This window comes from Cuculus canorus, chromosome Z (assembly GCF_017976375.1).
Source record: "Cuculus canorus isolate bCucCan1 chromosome Z, bCucCan1.pri, whole genome shotgun sequence".
Lineage (NCBI taxonomy): Eukaryota > Metazoa > Chordata > Aves > Cuculiformes > Cuculidae > Cuculus > Cuculus canorus.
This window is the reverse complement of record NC_071441.1, coordinates 560160-584051: the sequence shown is the minus strand read 5'-3', so window position 1 is coordinate 584051 and position 23892 is coordinate 560160. Positions and strand designations below refer to the sequence as shown.

The 23892-nt window shown below is 41.1% G+C and overlaps 1 protein-coding gene across 5 annotated transcripts in view; it reads left to right on the top strand.

Moving 5' to 3' along the window:
- Nucleotides 1-514: 514 nt before the first annotated feature.
- Nucleotides 515-23892, top strand: part of ZNF608 (zinc finger protein 608) — an 85806-nt gene continuing 62428 nt past the window's right edge. The window contains exons 1-2 of one of the 5 annotated variants that reach the window (XM_054054991.1): nt 515-657; nt 3899-4945. In XM_054054991.1, coding sequence (XP_053910966.1) covers nt 4058-4945 — 888 coding nt within the window. In that variant the 5' untranslated portion in view covers nt 515-657; nt 3899-4057. Of the gene's footprint in view, nt 658-1296; nt 1355-2368; nt 2961-3898; nt 4946-5545; nt 5705-23892 lie in introns of those variants that run through there. The other 4 variants (XM_054054992.1, XM_009557518.2, XM_054054990.1 and 1 more) reach the window with 4 other exon arrangements.

Here is a 23892-nt window from a genome sequence, read left to right as displayed (position 1 = left end):
TCTTCCTCCCAACGTGTGAGTCTTGGCAGAGAAGCTCTCCACCTCGGTTTGCTATTTTTCCCCTCCTCCCTCTCTCTCTCTCTCTTTTTTTTTTCCCTAAGCCCTAAATGTTATATGGGATAATTGAAATGGGAAACGTGATTTGTATCTGGCTGCAGCGGGAGGTGCGGGGCGAGAGGGGGGTGGGGGGTGGGGGGGGTGTGAGCCGCATGCCCCTGTGCACAAGCCGTGTGTGTGTGTGTTTCTGTCTCTCGCCGGCAGGCAGGAGGAGCGGGCGGACCAATCCGAGCGCTCGGTTTCATAAAAGCTGGGTTCCGATTGGCCGGGAGGGAAAGGGCATCGCGAACAAAGAAAAGTGGCTCGCAGGTAGGGGCGATCGGGTCCCGCTGCCGTGGGGCAGCGCCCCAGAGGTGCCCGCATGGGTTCTGCTCCGCTCCCGTCCCTTCCCGCACCCGCTTTTATTTTCGTTTCTAGAAAGAGAGGAAGGTTCATGGTATCTGGTGCTCTCTTCTTCCAAACACAATAAATTTGTTGAAGACATTAGGGTTTGGTTTTTTTTTTGTTTTTTTTTTTTTTTCCCTAAAATAAAAAGCGGCTGCAACCAAAACACACTCAATGCAGTTAGAAGGAAAAGGTCAACTCCATCCAATACAGACCGTAAGTACGGTTGCGTGGTGTGTCTATAGCACTTAGAGGGGATTCTTATTTATTTATTTATCTCTGCAAAGGGGAGCGTTTAGAGTTTTCGGGAGTTGAGATAATTAGATTTTGGGGGGAATTTAAAAAGAAAAAAAAAATCCCACAAGCAGGATGAGTTATTTGAGGGAAGCAAGAGGGTGAAAGCACTGTAGTCACACAAATCATACCTGACGGTGCACTCGGGGGGCGTTAAAGCCCTGCGCCTTTTGGGGGGTTTAACTACGCAAGGGGAGAAAATAGAAAGCGACACACTGGAGGGCAGCCTGCCTGCCTTTCCCCTCCCCCGGGGAAGGAGCCATGGGGCACGGGCAGCTGTCACACCGGGACGGGTGGGAACTTGGGGGGATCGCCCCTGAGGCTTCCCACTCCTCCCAGCTCGGGATCCCAGCCTCTTCCCACCCCAGCCTTGGTGTCCCAGACGTTTCCCACCCTCAGGTCTCCCAGCTGGAGAGCATGGGAAAGCGCCCCCTCCCCCTGCTGCCCGCCGAGATGGGGGTAAAAGCAAAGGAGTTCGTCCAGTGTTGGAGGCGAACGACAAAAGTGGTGGCTGCGAGCATTTCGGGTGTCGCAGGGCGCGTGCTCCGCGGCCACGTGGGGGGCAGCGGCGCTGGGAGGGCGGTCTGTCGGTCTGTCTGTCTGTCGCGGTGCGCTTTGGGTTGGTTTGTTTCTTTTGTGTGCGTGTGCGCGCGATGAGACTTTGAGCAACCTGACCCAGTGGAGGGGGGGAGAGCGGAGTGGAACTGGGTGATCTTTTAAGGTCCCTTCAAACCCCAAGCCGCGACTCGGCGCGTATTGGCTCCGCGAAGGCTCTTCGCGCGAGCCTGCGTGCTTTAACGACCGGGGGGAGCCCCCGCTCGCTCTCGCCACCCATTTTTTGTTCTCCCGGCAGCCAATGGAGCCCGGCAGCGTCACGCGGTTGCCGGCGAGCGCCCCCCGCCCCCCCCCCCCGCCAGCATCCCCCGCCCCCGCAGCGTCCCCTGCATCCCCCTTCTGCATCCCATCCCCCCTCGCTCCCCGCCCCCCCATCCCCAGCCACCGCCAATTCATTACGGCTTTTAGCTTCCCATCGCCGGCTAATTAAAAATACTAAGCTTAAAGCTGCGAGACTTGGGGGAGGGCGAAGGATGGAAGTAGGGCTGCGGGGTTTTTGCCGAGACAATAAGGTGGGAGCGATCTGTCCTGAAAAAAAAGGTCGACTGCTTTATCTCTTTGGACTCTAATTACTGAATTACTTACCGCATGACTGATTAGCCCGAGCTCCTAGGTTTTTCATTACTATTTCAATTTGGAACTCTGATCTGTGCCTGTGCTTTTGCGCTTGCTTTTTTTTTTATTTTATTAGTATTTAAAAGGAAAAAAAAAAAAAAAAAAGCTGAGTTGTTGTGTCTTGTTCGCCCTCCCCTTCCCGAAATCTTATCCCTGGGAAAATTTACTCCGTTGGAGAGCACGCTGCCCTTCCTCCACTCCCACAAAATGTTTTGATAACCGGTTTATCAGATCAGTGATTCCCCCCGCTCCTCCTCTTCCTCGCCCCCCCTCTCCCCGCCTCCCCCCCCGTTTCCCCTCAAGTTACTTCAAGAAATCAGATCTGTCAGGACGGGCGAAAAAAATGCCACTTCCCAACTAACAGGCGGAATCCAGCCCAGATTTTCAGTCCTTTCTTCTTCTTTTTTTCCTTCCTCCCTTTCACTAATTTATCCCGATGTTAGCACATTCTGTCTTGTAACACCCGGGCGCCTGTAGGTTTGTTTCATGGGATCATTACTTACTGATCAGGATGGCTCCCAGGTCCGGGGCTGAAGACGGAGTGTGAAGTTGGGGATACATTTATTTTATTCTATTTTATTTTTTATTTTTAATTTACTGTGATGATTATTACCTCTCGGTGCTTTTTCAGGAAAAGCAAACAAACAAAAATCTGGTCTTTGATGCTTCAATTCTGAACGTGAAATATTATCTACGAGCTGGTAAAGTTGTGAGGCTCAGCATTATTTTTTTTTCCTTTTGATTTTTTTTTTTTTAAGGAAGGAGAAAAAAACCCTAAACAAACTAAAAAAAAAAAAAAAAAAGGACTTCTGATCCGTGTGCCAAAGTAGGGGGAGATATGTTATTGACCGATTTATACTGGCTGAGATGATACTTGCTTTCTACTTCTTGATCACTTGCTCTTTAAGTAAAATGAGGCACAGAGTTGTTGCTGAGACGAGTGGAAACAGCATTTTGATTTGCTGGTTTAATTAAAAAATGATAAAGGATTAAAGGTAAGCATTATGCATATATATGTATAAATATTTCGACAGTCGACTGTAAAAGGGAGAGATCCCTTTAAAAATCGTTTTAACTAAGCTTTGTCAAACACACACTCATTTGCGGTCACTGAGGCCACCTTGGTGCAGATCACTTAAAGTGTATGTCTTAATCAGTTTCCTGTACAGTCAGTAATACTATATTTAACAGACCTAACAATTGTGTGACCTAGGAGTACATTAGAACTGCTTTTTAGAACTGTTATCTTGACAATATTAGTTTTAAAGGAAAAAGACCTCTTTTATTTCTTTTCAGTTTTTTTTTTTAAGCTATGGAGTTTGATGTTTTCAAGTAAACATTTCTGTTTGCAGGTTGTTGTTTTTTAACAGAAGCTATATTGTGACTAGGAAAATTAGGTTTCCCACTTCCCTTAGCACTCCCTCACCCCTCAAGAGATTAAGGGGGGGTAAAAGATAATATAGGAGAGTCACAAAACTTCAGGGGTCTGGTTTAAAGCCACAAAATCCATGGAATGCAGCTAAGAGTGAATCTGTGTCCTTCCTTTTCTCCCTTTCGAGCCTAGGTGGTGGTCCAAGGGGTTGGATTACAACATGTGCTCCAACAGCTAGGCACCACTTCTGAGACTGTGTTTCCTGCGCTTTGTGGATTTAAATCATGTTGTTAATTTTTTCTTTCTTTTTCTTCCCCCCCCCCCTTTTTTTTTTTGTGGCCATGACTTTTTTAGAGAGATTGTGGATGTTGGTATACAACTAGATAAAAGATGCTTTCTGTAAAAGCATCATGGCCACAGCCTCCGGTTTAACAAACTTAAGAAAAAAACGTGGCAACGGTGAATGATTTTACTTCCCTTACCTTGCCCCCCTTTTTACTAGTTGTATTATATTCTGGTAACACCCAGACAAGAAATATTTGACTTTTCCCCTCTTTACAGGACAAGGTGGACATAGACTGAAGGTTGTGAACCTAGACACACCTGGGGAGGAAGACAGGAAGAGTTGAACTAAAGAGAGCCCAACGGAGATAAACGAATGTCCCCACATCTCCAAACGAAAGTTCATCGGATTTTTACTCTAGAGACCTCATCTTCAGGATGTCATTGAACATTTCTACTACAGGAAAAGGTGTGGATCCAAATGCGGTTGACACTTATGACAGTGGCGATGATTGGGAAATTGGTGTTGGGAATTTAATAATTGATTTGGACGCCGATTTGGAGAAGGACAGACAGAAATTTGAGATGAATAATTCTACTAATACCACCAGCAGCAGCAACACCAGCTCCAAGGATTGCGGGGGTCTGGCTTCCAGTGGGGCTAATGCTACCTCAGCCTTAGCTGATGGCCTAAAATTTGCTTCTGTTCAGCCCTCTGCTCCCCAGGGGAATTCCTCTCACAAAGAGACTAGCAAATCAAAAGTGAAAAGGAGTAAAACTTCTAAGGATGCTAATAAATCTCTGCCTTCTGCTGCCTTGTATGGGATTCCCGAGATCAGCAGTGCTGGCAAGAGGCAGGAAGTCCAAGGGCGCCCTGGAGAGGCAACTGGCATGAATTCAGCACTGGGTCAAAATGTGAGCAGTAACCCAAACGGCAATAATACCACCACCAGCAACACCACCACCATTGCCTCTTGTGGGAAAAACAAAGAGGAGAAACCAGGTAAAGCCACGGGCAGCAGAGGCTCCAAGCGGGATAAGGATGCGGGAAAATCCAGGAAGGACAAGCAGCACGACCTGCAGCAGGGCCACCCCAACAGTGGTGGGGGTGGCAGCAGCCAGGCTCCCCCCGGGCACCTCTATGGCTTCGGGGCCAAGGGAGGCAGCGGTGGAAGCAGCAGCCCCTTCCACTGCACCTCCTCTGCTGTGGGGGAAGTGAGCAAAAGTACCCCGGATTCAGGGTTAATGGGGAACTCTATTTTGGTAAAGAAGGAGGAGGAGGAGGAAGAGAGCCACAGGCGAATCAAGAAATTGAAAACAGAAAAGGTAGGACAAAGCTCCTCTCCACCTCTTCTCTTGTGTCTCCCTGTGTCTGTAATAAATGTCCCACAACTGTGTGTTTGGCTCCTGTGTCCTTCTCTCTGCTGTGTATCTGTGACAAGTTCTTCCTCTTTAAAGAAAAAAAAAAACCCAAAAAACAACCCTGAGACCTCTCCCCTAGACAGAAGATATCGTGTTTTGAATGTGCTGCTCTTCCATATGATGTCCTCTCCCTGCCCTCAGCCCTAGAGAGCGTTTCTGTTTTGTCTGTTCCTTGTGATCGCACTCGCCCAGAAGGAGAAACCCTGAGATGACCCTGACTGAGCTGCCCTGGGTTTTCGCAAAGAACAGCAGTGTTGGTGCTGGTGGGATGGCACGTGTTTTCCTAGGGGGGTGTGTAGCTTAGGTCCAGGAGCAGCGGGTCTTGTTGTATGTGCTGACACTTCTCCACTACACTGTTGGGGATTCGTGGACGTTCGTCTCCCCAAGCCTAAAGGGATCCCTCTCCCCTCTCCTTTGACCCCACTGTCTGGCGTTGAGACTGTGCTTGGGAAAGGGAAACGGGAGGCATTGGCAGAGTGCTGGGCTTCGTGGACGTGTTGGTCTTCGTGGAGATGCAGGATGCTTATCGTGCTGGGGGCTTCTGCGGTAGAGCATCCCAGAGGCCACAGAAGCTGGTGTGGAGGAAGGAGCGAGCAGACAGGCTGTGCCTCTCATCTTCAAGAAGGAGGAGGCTGGGAGGAGGGGGATGAACCGTGTGATGAGGTGCGTTTGTGCAAAACAGCTTTTGGAGCAGAGGGGAGCAGTTGGTCTCCTGTCTGGGAGCGCCTTCCTATCTGAGCCCTGCTCGCTGTTGGATGTGAACTACTCTTTTGTTGAGTGGTTGAAATGTATGAAAGAAGTCAGTTGAGGGTGTGTGTTTTTCTTCTATTATGTTAGGAAGGACAGTTTCTGTAAGAATAGATGGCCACAACTGTGTTCTTCAGGAAGGGGGGAGGAAGCGCTTGGCTTTTGTTAACCGCTCGTTCAAGGAGGTTCTGGTTTTGTCGGGAATTGTTCTGTCTGTAGGGCAGAAGGCGTCTTCTGGGGGACCTGGGGGTGAGCGCTGGACGTCCAATGACTGCTACAGGTTGTTAAACAAAGATAACCTGGTCTGCCTGAGGAATAAAGAGGGCAAACACTCCCCCCCCCCGCCCAAAAAAAAAAAAAAAAAAAAAAAGAACAATCTCAGGGTGTTAGATTGGGGCTTTATTGTCAGCTGTTGGTTTTAAATTGCCTGCTTTTACAACTTCCCTGACAGAGCATTCAGTGATGGGAAAACTTTTGGGTCGGTGTTAACTGTACGGTCTGCAAGTGTCTGGGAGGGCTGGAGGTCTCGGGAAAAGTTATATCTTTTTACGACCTGTTACTGGCTTTTTTTCATATTGTCCTGTTGAAGTTTTTGCAGTATTTAAATCTGCTAGAGGATTAGATTTGGGTGTTTGTGACGTCGGGTATTTGTTAAAACTGGAAGATAATTTCAAGGGCTTCTGTTCAAGGCAAGGAACGAATTAAATTTCATATTGTATGCATATTATTGCTTTCAAGATAGCATATCTGTGGATGAATTTGAATGAGCCTTGTGAGCTTTTCTAAATGCAGATGAGAAAACCAGATTGCTGTAATTCATGTATGTTTGCACTTTGATTTATGAAAGTTCTGTTTGCAGCTGAAAGGTGTGCTAAAATCTCATGGTTTCTTTATTAACTTAGTACAGTTGCCACTGGTCTTCAAATTGCAGTTCTCTAATCTGTTTTAACTATCTAGATAAATTGCCCTAATCCGGTCTTCACAATGGCTGTGGTTAAAGAGTCAGAACCATTTGATTGGATTCAGTGGCTGCCTGGAATGTGGGAGGTACTGCCCTTTTGCAACCCCCTTAGCCTTTTAATCTCTCAGCCAAATGTTCACATTCAACAATTTTGTTTAGCTGGCAATCTGAACATTTCACTATCTCAAAGGCTGCTGTCATGGCAACAGAGATTAGAGGGTGGTGTGGTTTCTCCCGTTTTGGTGTTCTTTTCACTCTCTAGTCACGTCACACAGGAAATTGTATGAAGGATCCATATACATGCAAGTCGTCTTACATGCAACTTAAATTGAATAGCATGCAAATTCAGAGCGAACATGTACGGAGCGGTTGAGAGGCAGTGGTACACTTCGTGTTGTGGCTGTTGCTCCAGGAGGAGGTTTGGAGCTTGCATTTCCAGTAACAGCCACTGCTGTTGGCACGCACCGACTTTCATATAGGCTTTACACATCAGAGTCGTGCAGCATTGACCATTGTCTGGCACAGTGCTGTACTTGATTGCTGTCTTAAACAACATCTCTTAGTGTTTCTCTTCCCCTAGGAATGTTCCATTCTAGATATATAATAATAATAAAGCACGTTGTCGACAGCGGTTGCAACCTTAAGCCCAGCCTGTGTCACTATTAGTGTCTTATGTTTGTTGTTCTGGCTTTTTTCCCCCCAAATGTTCAGTCATCACTAGAGAGGATTAAAGAGTCTTAAATTCCTTGTTTCTTGCTTTGTCTGTTTGTACGCTAGAACATATATGCCATACTTGCACAAAGCACCTTGTGTCTGTAGAGAAGTATGTTGTTTTTCGAGCCTGCGTGTTGAAATGTATTTCCAGTTATGTTGATGTTCTGAAAGGCATGTTTTATGAATTTGGATGTTGCCACTTAGATACAAATGAGTTCATGCCTGCTGATTTGAAATCTATAGGTTTTTGTATGTGGTATGGAATACAATATTGCAGTTGTTTACTATTTGTGGAAAGCTTGGAGCAGATTCCCAGGAGTTGTAGTCACTGTTTAGCTTTCACAGCACGCTTCAATGTCTATTTTTGGTCTATTTATTCTGTTTCCTTGCTGCAGAAAGTCATGTAAAACATGATAAATTGGATCTTATGAAGGCTAATTAAATCAATGACTGTGTTCTGCTGACTCTTTTATGCAGAAACCGCAAGTATGTTGTAAAAGTCGCCACTCCCCTAATATGTGGATGAAGTCAAAGTATGCTGTAATTCTAAGATGTTTGAGCTATATTCGTGCAGCCTATTTTGTGGTTAAGCCACCAGTGACATGTCTGAATAAGTAGCTTTGACAGGTAGGCTAACCACTCCTAAGATTTTTGGTGTTAAAACCTGTCTCCATTTTCCATTCCTCATCCATACTGTTTTTAGCACAGTCACTGACTGTTTGTCAGCACGAGCTCTTCAGCTGTTTTAGCTAAGGGGTTTTTTTTGTGTTTTTAACAGCTGTTTCATTGAAAAGTGCTCAGTGATCTACAATCGTTTGTTTTCTGTGTGTTGCAGGGAGACTTTGCCATTCAAAGAGTCATAATTTACTCTGCGATATGGAAAAAAATTGTATTTGAGGTATGAAAATCAGTATGTTTATATGAACAAAAATACAGAAGACACAGCTATAATCAGAGGTGTCTAGTTGCATTTTTTAGATGAATCAGTCTCGTGATACTCCAGGATTGAATTTTTGTCTTTTGTTAGATTATTGCTTCTCACTAAGACTGCATTTCACATCTGAAAGTTGTCTTCAGCAAATGAACGTGTTGGCTGGTATTGTTTGTTTTTATCTCCCCTTTTTTTTAATAGTGAGATTGTGTTTTACACCTAATGAGGAAACTCTGTGTGCATTTTACCTATTCATGTAAATCATTTAAATACATGCTTTGATTAACGATGTTATGGAGATATGCTTTTCATGTACTTTTCTTGCTGGCCTTGGGTGTAGTTTATTCACTGTGAAATAAAAGGGCAGAGAGGTCACTTGCTGTAATTAAAGAACAAAGTCTATTGTTGTTTGACAGCAAACTGTTTTGAAAGCTACATAAGGGATTTAGCTGTTAAAAACATTGATAACTATGGGTGTCTAACAATAAGCACAGCTCAAGGTTCTTAAAGTTCTGTAGTGCTGTCTAGTAGTGTGACGGTGCTTTTGGAGCTGGGTGAAGAGGTGTTGCCCTTTGGCCGAGGAAAGCTTTCCGTGTGAACCTGCTGACCTCTGCCAATACGTATGACCAGATCAGCTATTGAATTCCTGTGCAAAGAAAGAGTTAGCACAGCGCAATGGAGGCTGGTCTAGAACATTTATAAAATAAAGGAGGGAAGCCGATAACCTTACTCGGAACTGCTGGAAAAATATTTCACCTTGGGCATTGGTAATTTTACAATTTTAATAACTTCATAAATACCCAGTAAAAAGGAAAGGATTGATTGTCCAGATGTCATGAGGTTAACCACGTTCTCTATGTTAAAGGGCTTCCCTGCAAGACTGTTTTAATTATAGCTACATAAAGACTTGTTTTTCCAAAGTAGCATTTTATAGTCCCATAAATGAGATGTATGTTAAAAGCACTAAGCAAAATCTCCCGTAACCATAGAGGTGTTCAATAACCAGATTCAAGTAACATGGAAAGTACCATCTGTTCCTAGTTTCCAGCATGAAACCAGGAATTGAATAGCTGAGATTTGCTCATATTTTTCGACTCTCCTTTTTTTTTAAATTATTATTATTATTATCATTATTTTGGAAAGCACTTTATAGAAACTTTCTGAAATGCAATAATATGGGAGAGACTGTGAAAACACATGTTCGTACATACAGTTAACCAGTTCCACTTTCATTTAAAGAGATTTCCAGAAGTGATTCGCCTCCTGCAGGTGAGCACAATGAGGGTCAGTTCTTCAAAGGACTTACTATTTAGGTAGAACCTGAATTATTCTGTCAGTTTTTCCCTACGAGGTAGAAGGAAGGGGTGGGGGGAGCCCCTCAGAGGATAACTTTAGCAAGCTCTTATCAGTCACCTAATTGCGTATGATAAAACCATTGACTAAAATTTTCCATGCAGAGGCTTTTCTGCTCTTCAGAGAAGTGTGCTAGAGTGGTGACTGGGGGGGGGTGGTGGGGGGAAGGAAGGAAATGACGCTTTAAAAGATAACGGAAAGTTCTGGACTGGTAGGCAATGAGATTCTTGGCCGCAGCCTACCAGCCTCGCATAAAACGCCATCCGCCTCTGTCTGAGGGCTTTTACTGAAGCTAATGACTGGTCTTGTGCCGCCCTGAGATAAATGACATTATCTCTGAGTGGTCTGACAGGAAACAGACATGTTAATGGTTGAAGCTGCGGGGAGGATCTGCTGAAGCTCTGACAAAAGAGTAAAGCTGAGACCCTTGTTTGTGATCATTAACACGTAATCCATTCCAGCTCTTCCTACCAGGGCCTCGATAACTGGAAAGCTATTTTATCAACAACAACGTAAATCATAAATCTGAAACGTGTGGGTTTTCTTGCATGCCTTTTTCTTCTTTGTCTTTGCATAAAAAACCTGAATGATCTCGTGTTTGAAAGGTGGCATCTGCGGGCTGCGGCGCGTGCTGCAGAGCGCGCCCTGCTTTCTGTTAATGGGACACAGCCTTCGCGTGTTGAACGCACGTTCTCCTTTATTTGCTCTGTGTTAACCATGCGATTTGCATTTGGAAAAGTAGGCTAAATGCTGTTACTTCAGTGAAAGCAGACCTTGTCCTGTGCTTACTTTGTAAAACAGGTGTATTCAAAAAAACCCTAGCGGTTCACAGCAGTGAAAATTCTGTTTCCTTAGATAAAAGACGCTTGAAATTAGGCGCTAGGGTGAAACATCATGTTACCCATCATAAACTGTAAATTTGATGTTGTACAGGGCTGTTTCTCCCTCATGCTGTGGATGTCCAGGTATCCACCAGCACGCTCCGTACCTGCCGGCCCATTGGACAGCCATCCCGGGGCCTGTTGTGTGCTCTAGACCATGGTCTCCATGACCAGTAGCTGGATCTCAGAACATTGGAGTATGTCATGCTGCCTACCCAGGCCTTCTCAAGTGGAGTGCTAGACCGCATGCATCCTACTTCTTAACTCCATTGGGCAGGCAGGGGAGCAGGTGTGCGAGTTATGCTCAAAAAAGTGTTGGGCATGAGTTTAATAATGGGCATGGGATTATATCCCGGCACCTTTTTCTTCCCTCTGAGGCCACTAAGATTACACATGTCTAAAGGGTTCCAAGATCATCAAATGTTGTCTGCGAAACAGAGGATGAAGCTTGCCGGAACAGAGGGTATAAAGAAATGGAGCTGGGGGATACAGCCCAAGTATGCTTAGAATTAGAATTCCCTTCAAAACGTACGGTGTGTCTTGACAGCCTCTGCATGTGTGCTTACCCTTGGAGCGAGGTCATCATTGCAATGCTCATTATGAAGCGTTCCTTTTGTTTATGTAGAGTAAAAGAGTAAAAGAAGTCTGTCTTTATTCGCATCCGATGTTGAGGTATCGGAGACATTTTAGAAGCATCATCAGGATGATGGTCTAAGAAATACAAACATTTCTGCTAAAAGAAACACCACCTTTACTTCTGTTTTGTATAAAGACGTATATATTTTCCATCAACCACCTTTGAAAAAAGATAAGATTACTTCTGCAACTTCTTAGGCAGCTTTGAGTCATTGCCATACGCTCCTGTGTTTCTCAGATATAGTACTTACTTTTTGAATGGCATGTCAGCTACATGTTGCAGGTTTGTTCCATGGTGTACAGTTGGGATTGCAGAATATAACCTTGCACTGCTGTCAGCTGAGATCCTTTGTACAGGTGATCAACCACCAGGTTATTCTTTATGTAATATGCTTAGCACTGTACCAGCTTTATATTGCACTTACATAATGATCTAACGTACATGGTGATATTTCAGTGGGTTTCCTGAAAGACTGGAGGGATTATCTGACTTCTTAATTGTGCTTACAACAGAAATGCGTCCTCCTATGAGTCCTCAGAGAGGGTCACACCTGTGGATCTGTGGATGCAGGATTACCTTGCAGTCAAAGGACTGACCGTAGCTTTGCTGAAAACTAGTATTTGCTTTAGTGTTTGCTTTTATGTGTCGAGGCATAATGCTTATTTCTTAATAATAATCACAAAAGATATATTAGTCTTCTAAAAAAATAATTTAGAAAAGTTTGCTTATATGTCGTCTTTTTTTTTTTTTTTCTTCTTTTCAATCTTACGAACTTTTTTCTCCCCTTTGTGCACCACAGGTTTTCTGCCCAGTGGAGCTTTTCTGTGGTATGGTGTTTCACCAAAGTGAATAATAATACCAGTTATCATTTTTTAATTTGCTTAAAAATATGTTTGAAATGAGATAATTTTAATAAAGCTAATTACCATTTTTCATAGCAGGACTTGAGGGGTTTTCTGAAAATGAGATTTTAAATCACTCATGGGTTTTTTTTTTATTATTATTATTACATTCTTGAATTAAACCCACAATTTACTGCAGGCTATGAGTAGCCTTTTGGGCATATATGCAGATCAGACTGTGACTTTTGATTGTGCTGTAGCCACGGTTTCAGTAAGCACTCTCTATTGCATTTTCTCTTTTAATTCTGACTAAATGGTCTTGGCAATTGAAACAAAACCTTTACATTTGAATGAAAGATTGTAAAACAATTCAGAGTGACTTGACTGACAAGTAAGTTCTTTGTAATTTTTTTCCCCCTTTTTGGAAAAGCTGAGAGAAAATTCAAGGGACTGTGAATAGGTAGTTTCCTTTGAAACCCCTCTTTTCATGTACATGTACACGTACATGATATTTATGCTTCTATATAAGACTGCTCGATTGAAAACTTAAGTGAGTGCATAAGGTAGGTTGCATGCAATGAATTAGAATTGATGACTGCATGTATAGGTTTTCCTGCTCTAGGGTTGGTAAGGTGTTGATGATTCTGAAAACTTAAGCCAACATTCCAATTTAAAAATTGCCTTTTAGTGATGGAAGTTTATAATATATGTCTGCATTTCCTGTAAGCTGGCAAATCCTGCTAAATCTTAAAACAAGGAGGCAACATTTCTGCCATCTACCTGTAATATCTTGGAGGCTATTCAGACAAAAGCCATTGGGAATTGAATGAGAAGCTCTTTGTTTCAGTAATTCTGAAGTGAAGACATGCTATGTTGAATTTTATGTCCTTTATGATGAATGTTCCTCAACCATTTTGACTTGACAGTCTTCAGAAAAAAAAAGAAAAACACCGAACATTTGGTTCCCTTATTATCTCCTCCCATCTTCTTCTCCCCATTTTTGGGTCTTCCTAGCATAAATCTTGCTATTGGAACACCCCAGGTTAGCTGAGGGGTTCATCTCATGAGTATCTTCACCTAAGACTAATATCCTCATGGGGCCGTTTGACATATGCCTATAGTGGGATGTTAATACCATTTTTTGCAGTCAAAAGAGCAGACTAAAATCTGTTGACTGTGGTTACTCGGTGTTTTCAAAACACTGGTATTCTAGTTGTTGAATTATCTTGTCATGTTAACCAAGAAGCAGATGGCATTATGCCACAGAAGTGTATATTTACTTAAAGGAATTTTAGAGGGTTTGATGTGCTTTCTTTTTCTCTTATTTCCCTGCTGGCGTCTTTTTATTGAAGGGTAACATGAGGAGACCTAGTAGCAATTTTATTGCTTTCCCATAACAGTTTGAAATAATAGCTTGGTCTTTGGTTGCCAGTCAAGTTTCTACCAGTCAGCCTGATTCTGTTTTTTATCATGTGGTGGTGGAATATAAAAAGTGTATGTTTGAGGTTTTCCCTCAGAAACTGGTTCTGTTTTTTTCATTCTTCAGTTAGCAAAAGAAGACTAAGACTCAATTGGTCACACTTTTGTAAACTTGTGGAGCTCGCCTTCTTCATTCTGCTAGAAGAAAGTGCCATGTTTACGTTTAGTTTCCCAGGAAATTTTGAGGCACATCTGGCCTCTTCAGCTGTGTGAAGTTTGAATTTGCACACATTTAGTCATTTGCGTTAACCATGGAGTTTTTTTCAGGAGTTTTGTTTTGTCTAACCTGCAAACATAAATTCACTTTATTCACATGCTGCCTTTATTGATGAATTTCAGTGGTGCTGTACTATCGTAGAAACATACCCGTCACAGGAGTGGTACCGTAGGTGTCTGTCATATAATCGTAGCTTTTATAGTTTTCACTGCTTTGCTCGATCAGTAAGAAGAATGAAAAGCAACTCGTAATCTCCTTTCTCATAGTGCACAGGGCCAGACCAAATTATTTTTGGATTTCCTGCCACCTCCTTGGCTGATTTCTGTGGATGGCTTAAGTTAAAAGCAACAATAATGTTTGAATTGGAAGAGTTTGCTGTTCAGGTTTTCATTCTTCGTGGAGAACTGTTTATTTGTGTGTGGTTTGCCACACTACATAGCTAGTACTATCGAATCTGTCCTTTATTATGGGCTTATAGCAGTGCACTGATGGAAGTAGTTGCATGTTTTGGGGCTTTATGTTCCTGCCAATTCTTCCTTTTCGAAGGAGGGAAATGAAACTAAATCTATATGTCTGCAACAAAAGGTAATAGAAGCAAATACAATTAAAAATGGACTTCATTAGTCAGTTGAACTTCTAGCAGTTTTAAATCTAATTTAGTGCACGTCCAGGGAGTTATTTAGATTGCACTGATGATAGGGATCTAATATTCCAGTGGTATTTCTGGATATATTGAACATATTTGACATGAAGTTCTACTGGTTAATTTTTGCCCTCCATTTAATGTTAGGCAGTGTATGTATTGCACTAGAGCTCTGGAATTTGAAGGAAAAATACTGATGCAATTTGAGAACAATAAAGGTGGTTGTTCCACAGCCAGTGTTACAAAAAAAATAAATTCGTGTTCTTGGCTGCTTCAGTCAGTAGTAAGATGCAGTGTCATCTAATAGCGTTAATAGTTGCTGTATAAGGACAGCGTGTGTATCTCTATCTCTCTATCTCTCTATCTCTCTATCTCTCTATCTCTCTATCTCTCTATCTCTCTCTCTCTCTCTCTCTCTCTCTCTCTCTCTCTATCTCTCTATCTCTCTCTCTATCTCTCTATCTCTCTATCTCTCTCTATCTATCTCTCTATCTCTCTCTATTTCTCCATACTATATACATACTATATTTCTATATACACACTTATATCTGTATACATATATATATCTGTATATATATATTGGGGGGAGGTGTCTATGCCTGCGTACACATACACACGCATATGAAAACAGACCTTCTGCTGTTTTAAAATCAGCAATTGAGTTTTGGCTAATAGTCTATATTTACCTTTCATGTCCAGATCCTTGAACAATCTTTCCTGTGATGCTGCACCAGATGCCAAACACCGAAGGAGAAAGCTAGCAGCTGTTTCCGTTACAGCATTGGTACATTAGCTTGTACACTTTGTTTTCATTTGTATACGCCCCTTCGACCTTTCTTAATCACCTCTAAAAAAGATTTTTCCCTCCTGCCTCTGATTTATCTGTCTGCAGAGTTCTGTGTTATTCTTAGCCTGAAAAATATAAAATCTGTGTGATTCTTTTTTACTCTGAAGAGCTTAATGCTTTGACTCTTGCTTACAGTCAGCGAAGCCTTACAGTCCTTTCTCGAGTCAAGTGAGTAGTTCATTACATTATGTCTGTGTAAGCCCTACTGGAGACGAGTCTGGGTTACAAACCCAAGCCCAGTATCACCAATTTGGTTATTCTCGTATGAGAGGCGACTGTTTTAAGCTGAAAGAGGGGAGGTTTAGTTTAGATATTAGGAAGAATTTCTTTCCTGGGAGGGTGGTGAGGCCCTGGCCCAGGGTGCCCAGAGCAGAGGTGGCTGCCCCGTCCCCGGAGGGGTTCCAGGCCAGGTTGGATGGGCTTGGAGCCCCTGATCCAGTGGGATGTGTCCCTGCCCGTGGCAGGGGTGGGACTGGATGGGCTTGGAGGTCCCTTCCAACCGAAACCATTCTATGAACTTGAGCCACTGTGTGATTGATATTTACACACTGCCTGAACAGTGTTTTGTTCATTCTTAGTCTTTCCTTCACCATCTCTCTGAAAATAATAGTTTCATGGCTGTGTGCTGTTATTGCTGAGATATGACTGAAAACTGCGTGCAGTACAGTGAAGCACATTCATTTTCATCTAGTACCCGTTTATTGCCTTGAGCACTGTAAATCTGTCAGCTCTTCACGATGCTTTCACCTCTTTCTTCATTTGCTCCAGCTTCTAGTTTGACAACGTTCCCCTGAGGCAGATTTCTAATCTGCTTCCAATTAGTTGCAAAATGTGACTCAAATTTCCACATTATGGCTGCTGTTTTACTTGCACGCATACATCTAGAAACAAATTAATGCTCTTGAATATTTATTTTTGAGCCTTCAGGTTTACTTCAGGAGGAAGAGTTGCCAATTACTTTCAAACTACTTCCAAGATTTACATTTTTCCTTAAACTGAAATATTTATTATAGTTTTAAAATGCCTCTTACTGCTTAATTTTTGCAAAACCTTTTCAGCCGGTTGGTAGTTATTGATGATAGCATTGCATGTGGATACATTTGAAAATGAACAATGCTTCTGATTAAGGTTAAAATTTGCTTGTGATCGCTGTGCCAATTCAGATGACGAGGCATTTCTTTTCTGCAGGGCTAGCACAATTTTGCTTTTTTTTTTTTTAAGGTTTAACTAGTTTTTCAGGACAAACATGCTTATCTGCCACCTATCTGCCTGCCACCTATCACCACGTGCAACTTTAGAAGTTGTTATTTGGCTTGGGGGAGGGAGACAGACTCATTTGGTCTTTGGTGAGTCTTAATAGGTGTAGCTAATTAAAATCTGCATGTTTTTGTCCCTTTGTATTTGTACTTGCGTGTGGGTGCATATACATGTGTACGTGTGGCTGTACCTTTAAATATTTTATATAAATTGAGTTTTCACGATTCTCTTGTAGTGATCATATTCCTGCAAGCATATGCAGGAATATGGCCTTTAATGTCGTATTCCTTGGGGAAAAATTGAAATTTTGAGTGGAAATCTAGACTAAAACTCATGGAGGGGACTAAAATCAAAATCCAAGCGGGAGTCTGAATTTCACTTCTTGTTCAGGCAATACCGGCTATCAGGGACTCTGTGACAGTTCTGCTTTATTGCCTGTCCACCTCAATGCCTTATGTCTGTAGTTGCCTATATAGAGAAACACAGTGTATTTAATTCAAATATACCGGTAGCTAAATTTATAGATGCAAATCTTTAGTGGAGCTTAGCACTCTGTGGCTTGGCAGATTGATGTCAGCTGCCGTAATAGAATTTAAATAGGCTTGCAGAATTTCATTGAGAGTATATTGCTAAAGTTGATATTGCTAAGTACCTGTCATTTCTAAATGAGATTTACACATGTACATTTAGCTTTTCATTTACAGTAATTCACTTATTTAGAGACACATTTTAAAAACTATTTCATTGTCTTTACTGTCCTACATGGAGGTGGTAGCCTGGTAGCCCCATGTTGTATGTGCAGACATCTGAATGAAGGCAAACACACACATACTGTGCTTTGGTTCATAGTCCCTGAGAACTTATTTTCCACTAAGAACAAAAATGTGAAAATAGAGGTAAAGGAAAATGATCTTGATGTTATTTTGGTTTTTTCTTGGGTTTTGAGTAACTTTCTAACTCCAGAGATGAGAAACCTAACATGTTATTTATTTCTCTAAAGGTTTCACTCAGTCTAGTAGACTCTGGTGATTCACAACATCGTTTTATAAAGAAACAATATTTGCAAACATTGTGAAATTTTGCAGCAGCATGACTTTTTTTTTTTTCCCCCCAAGTACAACATCAAAGTCTTCGAGGTTCAGCTCTGTAGCCATGGTGAATTGCAGTTCCTGTGATTGTCAGTTGTTGAGAAAACAGTACACAAACAATTAAAATTGGATTGAAACGTATGTATTTGTAGCCTACAATAACTGACTTAAAAGACATTCAGAGTGTCTGTGCTAGACCAGGCTAGCACACTAAAGAAAACACCCCCACACATCCACATGTATGGGTACACACACACACGCAACCACACATTATTAATTTTTCAGGCAAAGGCCACAGTACTTCAGAGAAGCTTTTGTTGATAGCTTATAGTTTTATAAACTCTAAATGAGCTTATTGCCTTTTAACCAGCACTAAATAATAGAAGAACCTATGGGCCTCCACACTGGACAGCAGCCAAGCGGCCAAAGAAAGGAGGAAGAACTGAATGGTTTACTTGTAGAGCAAATCATTTGTTTACAGATTAAGACCTACTTGGTAGCCAAATCCTATGGACAAGGAGGTGAAAGAATGAGGCACTAAGGTACAGGAAATGAGCTTTATATTTTGTGACTAGGTCCTGCTATTTTTGCCTCCTCCTAAAGCAGAGGGAAAAAAATGAATTGTTTAACAGCAAAGACTGAGCAAAGTGCGCATATTAAGTAGGAACAAAAGGGTGGGAGAAGGGAAGTATTGATGCACTTTACAGGCTGACAGGAACCTGACAACTGGAGCTCCTTCCAGCTAAGGGGCACCAGTCGGTGGCAAAAGGAGCTGCCCTATTTTGTTTTCTGTCTGAATGGGGTGGGGGAGAAATGCCTCTATTAATATGAGCAAACATAATACATTTTCTTGAACCGCTCTCCCTGAAATGCAGTTTGGCTTGGTCACAAGACCTTTTTTCCCCCTCTCTTTTTTTCTCTTTTTTTTTTCTCTTTTTTTTCCTCTTTTTTTCTCTTTTTTTTCTCTTTTTTTCTCTTTCTTCTCTTTTTTCTCTTTTTTCTCTCTTTTCTCTCTTTTCTCTCTTTTCTCTCTTTTCTCTCTTTTCTCTCTTTTCTCTCTTTTCTCTCTTTTCTCTCTTTTCCTCCTCTCTCCTTTTTAAGTGCAAGTTTTTCAAATGGGCCTTTGTTTCACTATCTTAATTAATTACTTGACAGTTCAAATGGTTAAGAAGTGCTTATGGTGCCTGCTTTATTGTTGTACAACATTTTTTTAAAGACCCACTTATTGGTGCCTTGTAAATTTGAAGATATCATTTTCATGAGTCATTGGTTTAAAGGTCAAAGTCAAGAAAGCATTGCAGCAGAAGTGGAGTGACCACTACAGTAAAGGTTGTTTAAGCTTCTTCCTTTGAACCTCTTCTTTTTCGATAATTTAAAGCTTTTCAAAACTTCTACCATTTCAGCTGAATTTTGTGACGTCTTTACTACAATTTCATATGAAATTAAAATGAATTTACAAAACCTGACTAGGAAAAATTTATATTAGTGAAAAACATATCATGGAACAGAAAACTTTTTTTTCATACGGAACATCCCTGCTGTGCCACTAGGTTGGTAGGCAAAGATTCCTTGGAAAATGTGTTGTGACTGTGTGAAAATTGGCCATGATTTGATCAGATTATGAACCTTCTGAAGAATATGTTTGGCCTATGGAAAACTGACTGTAAATATTCCATTTTCCATCTTCAGTGGCCATAGTAACTTTACATGAGGGAGGGAGTAGGCACAGCTGAGTTTGGCAAGTTGTGCCTGGTCATTTGAAATCATTACAAAATATGCATTTAGTTTGATCACCTTTAAGTTTTAATGAAATGGACACTGAGTTTTTTTATCTTTTTGACTAATGGCAAGCTTATGTTAAGAAAAATAAGAAAATTACGAAAAAAAGATAAGTTATCAGTTGTCCACATTTGAAATGTAGTACAGGAATAAGAGAGTGTACATTTTTGTGTCCATCATATCCTAAAGTTTCCCTGAGGGGACAGGAAAAAAAGTTAATGAGCTTCTAGTGTAGCCTTTTAAGTGCTTAGCAACTCTGTGTTTTTTTTTCTTTTCATATTACTTCACTGAAATTTACAGACAGCATATAAAATGTTACTTTCTTATTGCATAGAAACAACCATGGAGAGTGTCCCCAGTACATTGTGCTATTAAAACCGTTTCTCTCTCAAACTGTAGTCTACTCAGTAGAAACTCTAACAGCAGTATTCTTCTTAATAGAGTGCTTTTTCTTTCTTTTTGTTTGCACTGTATTTCCCTATCCAGAGAATAAGTCTATGGTGAAGTGCATGTAGCTGTATTCACAACTAACAGGCGGGTTAACCAGCTGCATTTAGAGGCAGAATCTGGTTGCTTTTAAATGAGTAGCAACATAAGCATTAACTTCTCTGCAAGGAGAATGGTGCTCTGAAAGTTATGTGAGAATTTGGTCTCTTATATGCAGTCTAATTATATGGATATTTGTGTACGTTTATTTCCCCTTGGTTTTTTTTTTCCCTAGGCAATGGGTTGACTGTTCTGTTGGAACATTAAACCAGTCTGTTATTTGATATCTATTTGGTAAAATAAGAGTTAACATCGTATTTAAAGTGATTGAAAGTAGTGTTTTAAGTGACCCTTAAAGAACTTTACATTATGTTCTGGTATTGTGATTTTGCTCACATTGTACAGTTTGTATTATGTGACTGGCAGAGCTATAAAATGATTCTGTAATAGGAAATTTGCAATAGGAAATTTTAAGGCATAGACTCCTCCTGGTAATATCTTTTTTTGCATCTACTTAAAAGTACATAATTTTTTTGTTGTTATTGCTTCTAACAGATACACAGATGGTCTTCACCCTGCAGGTTAAAATGATAGCCTTGAAATAATGGGTGAGGTTTCATAAATTCTCAAGATAGAATTATTCTTTTTTGCAAGTATAGGAGATTTAACTATCAGTAGACGAATTCACCGCAGGCTAAGTTTTCCATTTTTGATCAATGTAGTGAAGTATGTCATAGGAAGTTATCTTTATCAGTAGTACCATATCTGAATGTTCATAGAGTAAATTAACTTCTCAGTCGCCTCTGTAGAGTAAAAAACAATAATTAATGAATGTTGCTCCAAATCTGGGTCTCAGTAAATTCAAACTTAAATTGGCATTCTAAGTCAGCAATTTAAGATGAAGAAATGATTTAATATCAGGATTTTGGGTAACTTGGTACAGGTTTAGTTTATTTTTTGTTGTTGTATTAGAAGCCAAGGGGCTGGTAAAATTCTTAGAAAAAGGAAGTTGCTGTCATGATTTTAACTTATGAAGATAAAAATAGCACTGGCCAATATTTATGGTGGTGTAAGAGCTCCTTTTCCTTATATTATGTTTATCCGCTTTTAATTATTTCAAGAAAAGCCATACAAATATATTACTTTCAGAACTGAGTGGGAGGCAACTCTAGATGTTTTTCAGTACTTAGAAATTTTCAGTATTTTGCAGGAGGCAAACCTTTGATAAGTTTAAATACAGAGGTCACAGTACACTTTTCTGTGTCCTAGTTGGCCTGCATTTGTATGGCCCATGGGTGTGTTTGATCTGATCTTGCTGCTGCTACACAAAGGAGTCACTGTGTTTACCTGCTGTTGTGAATAAAAACCAGCTCCATGCATGAGGAGCATGACACCTTTGTTCATTCTCATACTTGAAGTATTTTCAGTGTTTTGACTTAGAGAAGGTAATCTGATCTGGAAACTGAAAGTCAGGATACCAGGTTTTTTCAGGTAATTAGGCTAATTTGTTTTAGTTGTTACTAAATTTGTAAAGCAGTTACTGAGAGACTAGGCTATGAGCAGGGAGGAAATATTAGTTATTTTGAGACTAATTGACTCTCTTTTTAAACTATAGCTTCATTTAAAAATAAACTCGTAGCCTACTTTTGAGTTGAATTACTGCATTTATCCATCTGCGTTATGAGAGCAAACCATCATTACAGGCTTTTTGAGTAGGGAAACATAATTTCTTCAGTTTAAGTTATGCTGTACTTAGAGAAACCAGTACCACCAAGAATCCTTAGAGCTCTACAGAAATCCTTTGATATCTGTATGGGTTTGCCAGCGTGGATGTGAGCTATGATAAATCTTGTTTTCTTGATTTGCAGACACAAGAAGTCACAGTTTTGCTCAATTCTCTCACAAAGGTTTTGCACAGCTCTCTTACAAAGGCATATTTGCAAATGTCTTGGCTGTGCTGTAGCCTTTGCATCTGGATGTGTAGTGAAGCAGTTATTTGTGAGACGGGTGTTAATGGAGCCGTGAGTGCCAGGACCAAACTGGTAGCTGAGTGCCAGAGCGTGCCTCAGCCTGCAGGTATGGGTGGAACAGTTCTGTTAGACTTCTGAAAAGAAGACTTGAGCTGTAATTTCTTGTGGGGTTCTAACAACGTCTACCCAGAATACTATCAGTACTCATCAGATGAGTACTTTCTCATTTTGCCCTACTCTGCTCTGTGGAGGGAAAGTTACAATCATGTGCTTTGTCTAACCCGCTGTCCAGCTTGGCTGGGATGAAAGGTGAGGTTGCGTGGGCAGTGTGGAGGGAAAGGCAGTGCTCTCCAGAACAGGTGAGGTGGGGCTGATGACGAGTAGCTGGGTTTTATGGCCTCCTTTCAGTTTAGCCCAGTTGCAGCTCTAACAAGATGTGCAGCTCCAGACTACATGTGTACAGTTTATTTGGGCATTTAGACTGAAAGTTGCAATCTCCTGGTGAACCAGAGCAATCTATTAAAGAAAAATCAAGAGAAATGAGCACTGAAAGTCTTTTTACTCTGTTTTATCACATTGCCCGCTTTCTTCATGAAGGCCATCACTACTTTAATGGTAATCCTTTCTCCTCATTTCCATGAGATGAGTGATTATTCTTACTTTCATTTGCATTTGTGTGATACCAATTCCTTGCATTTTAATCTTACCTTGTCGTACCTTTTTATTTTTTTGTCTATCTTGTGCCATATTCAATGTTAGTAGAACAGGTGGAATATGGGGAGACCCTCCTGTCCTTTTGTCAGATCGTAAACATAGTTAAATCCTTTTCCCTGATGTATTCTGCCAGTTTCCACTGTTGTTTCCATGGACTTATTAACCGGTTACTGAGGATAGAAGATAGAAGTATTTCCAGATTGATAAGAAAATGTGTTGTGAATATGCAAAAATGTGTCTCGAGGGTAAGCTGTATAGCTGGAAGAACTCCATGAAGGCCTTCCTTTTTAAAAAGCTTTCATTAACCTGAAGGGACCATGCCTGTAGAAACCCGATTGATGAAATTCTTATCACCTTTGCTGTTCTGTCTTGGAAGTCTCCATTCAGGCCTCCTCCTTAACTACATTTGACACTCCTCATCTGGCTGTCTGGTGGCCAGGGGCTCTGGACCTAGCTAGGAAGAAAATCACAGAGAGCAAGAAGGATGGGGCTTATAGATATAATGGTAGGAGCTGGGACTGAGTCACTTGTAGAAAGAGACAAAGATACTTAATATATGAGGCAAACGAGCACAGTAACAACAAAAAGAGTTTCCAGACTGTTCTGCTTTGTTTAGCCTCATTAAAAAATCCAAAGAGTTGTATTAATAAGCCACAGGATATGTGCTTGGCAGAGTTCTATAGTTGCTTCCATGTAATTGAGCTTGAAGAATTTCTGCATGATTGCAGAAAATCTTTTGGTGTGATGGGTGTAGCTGTAAATCTTGTGGATTCTGAAAGTGGGGGCTCTGTTTGGTTTGCCCACAAAATCTGTGATGAGTTTAGTGGATATTAAAGTTTCTTTTGATTGTCAGTTTCAAAGTACGTTGAAATAATGTTTGTTCCCAAGCTTTCTGATAAGTCACTGCATATTGGTTAATTAATGGTGTTTATAGCATCGGCATGTTGTTCGATAAGCAAATCCTTGATGTTAAATAAACCATGAGTGTTATAATTTTAAAGTACAGCTATTTGACCTTTTAAAAGAGTGGCTTGTGTGCTGCCCCGTGCCACTGTTATAGAATCATAGAAGAATAGTTTGGGTCGGAAGGGACCTAACCCTAACTATTCTATATTAAAGTATTATGATGAATTAGAATCTATTAGAATGAGTTAGAATGTATTAGAATTAACTAGAAACAAAAATGTAGTAGTATGTTTTCTCTCTAATGAAAATAGATGTGATCTCTTCCCTGTGTGTCCTTGCTGTTAGAGTCGAGGTGTTGTCAGTATTAAAATTGGAGTTAACTGCTCCTCCTCAGTCATC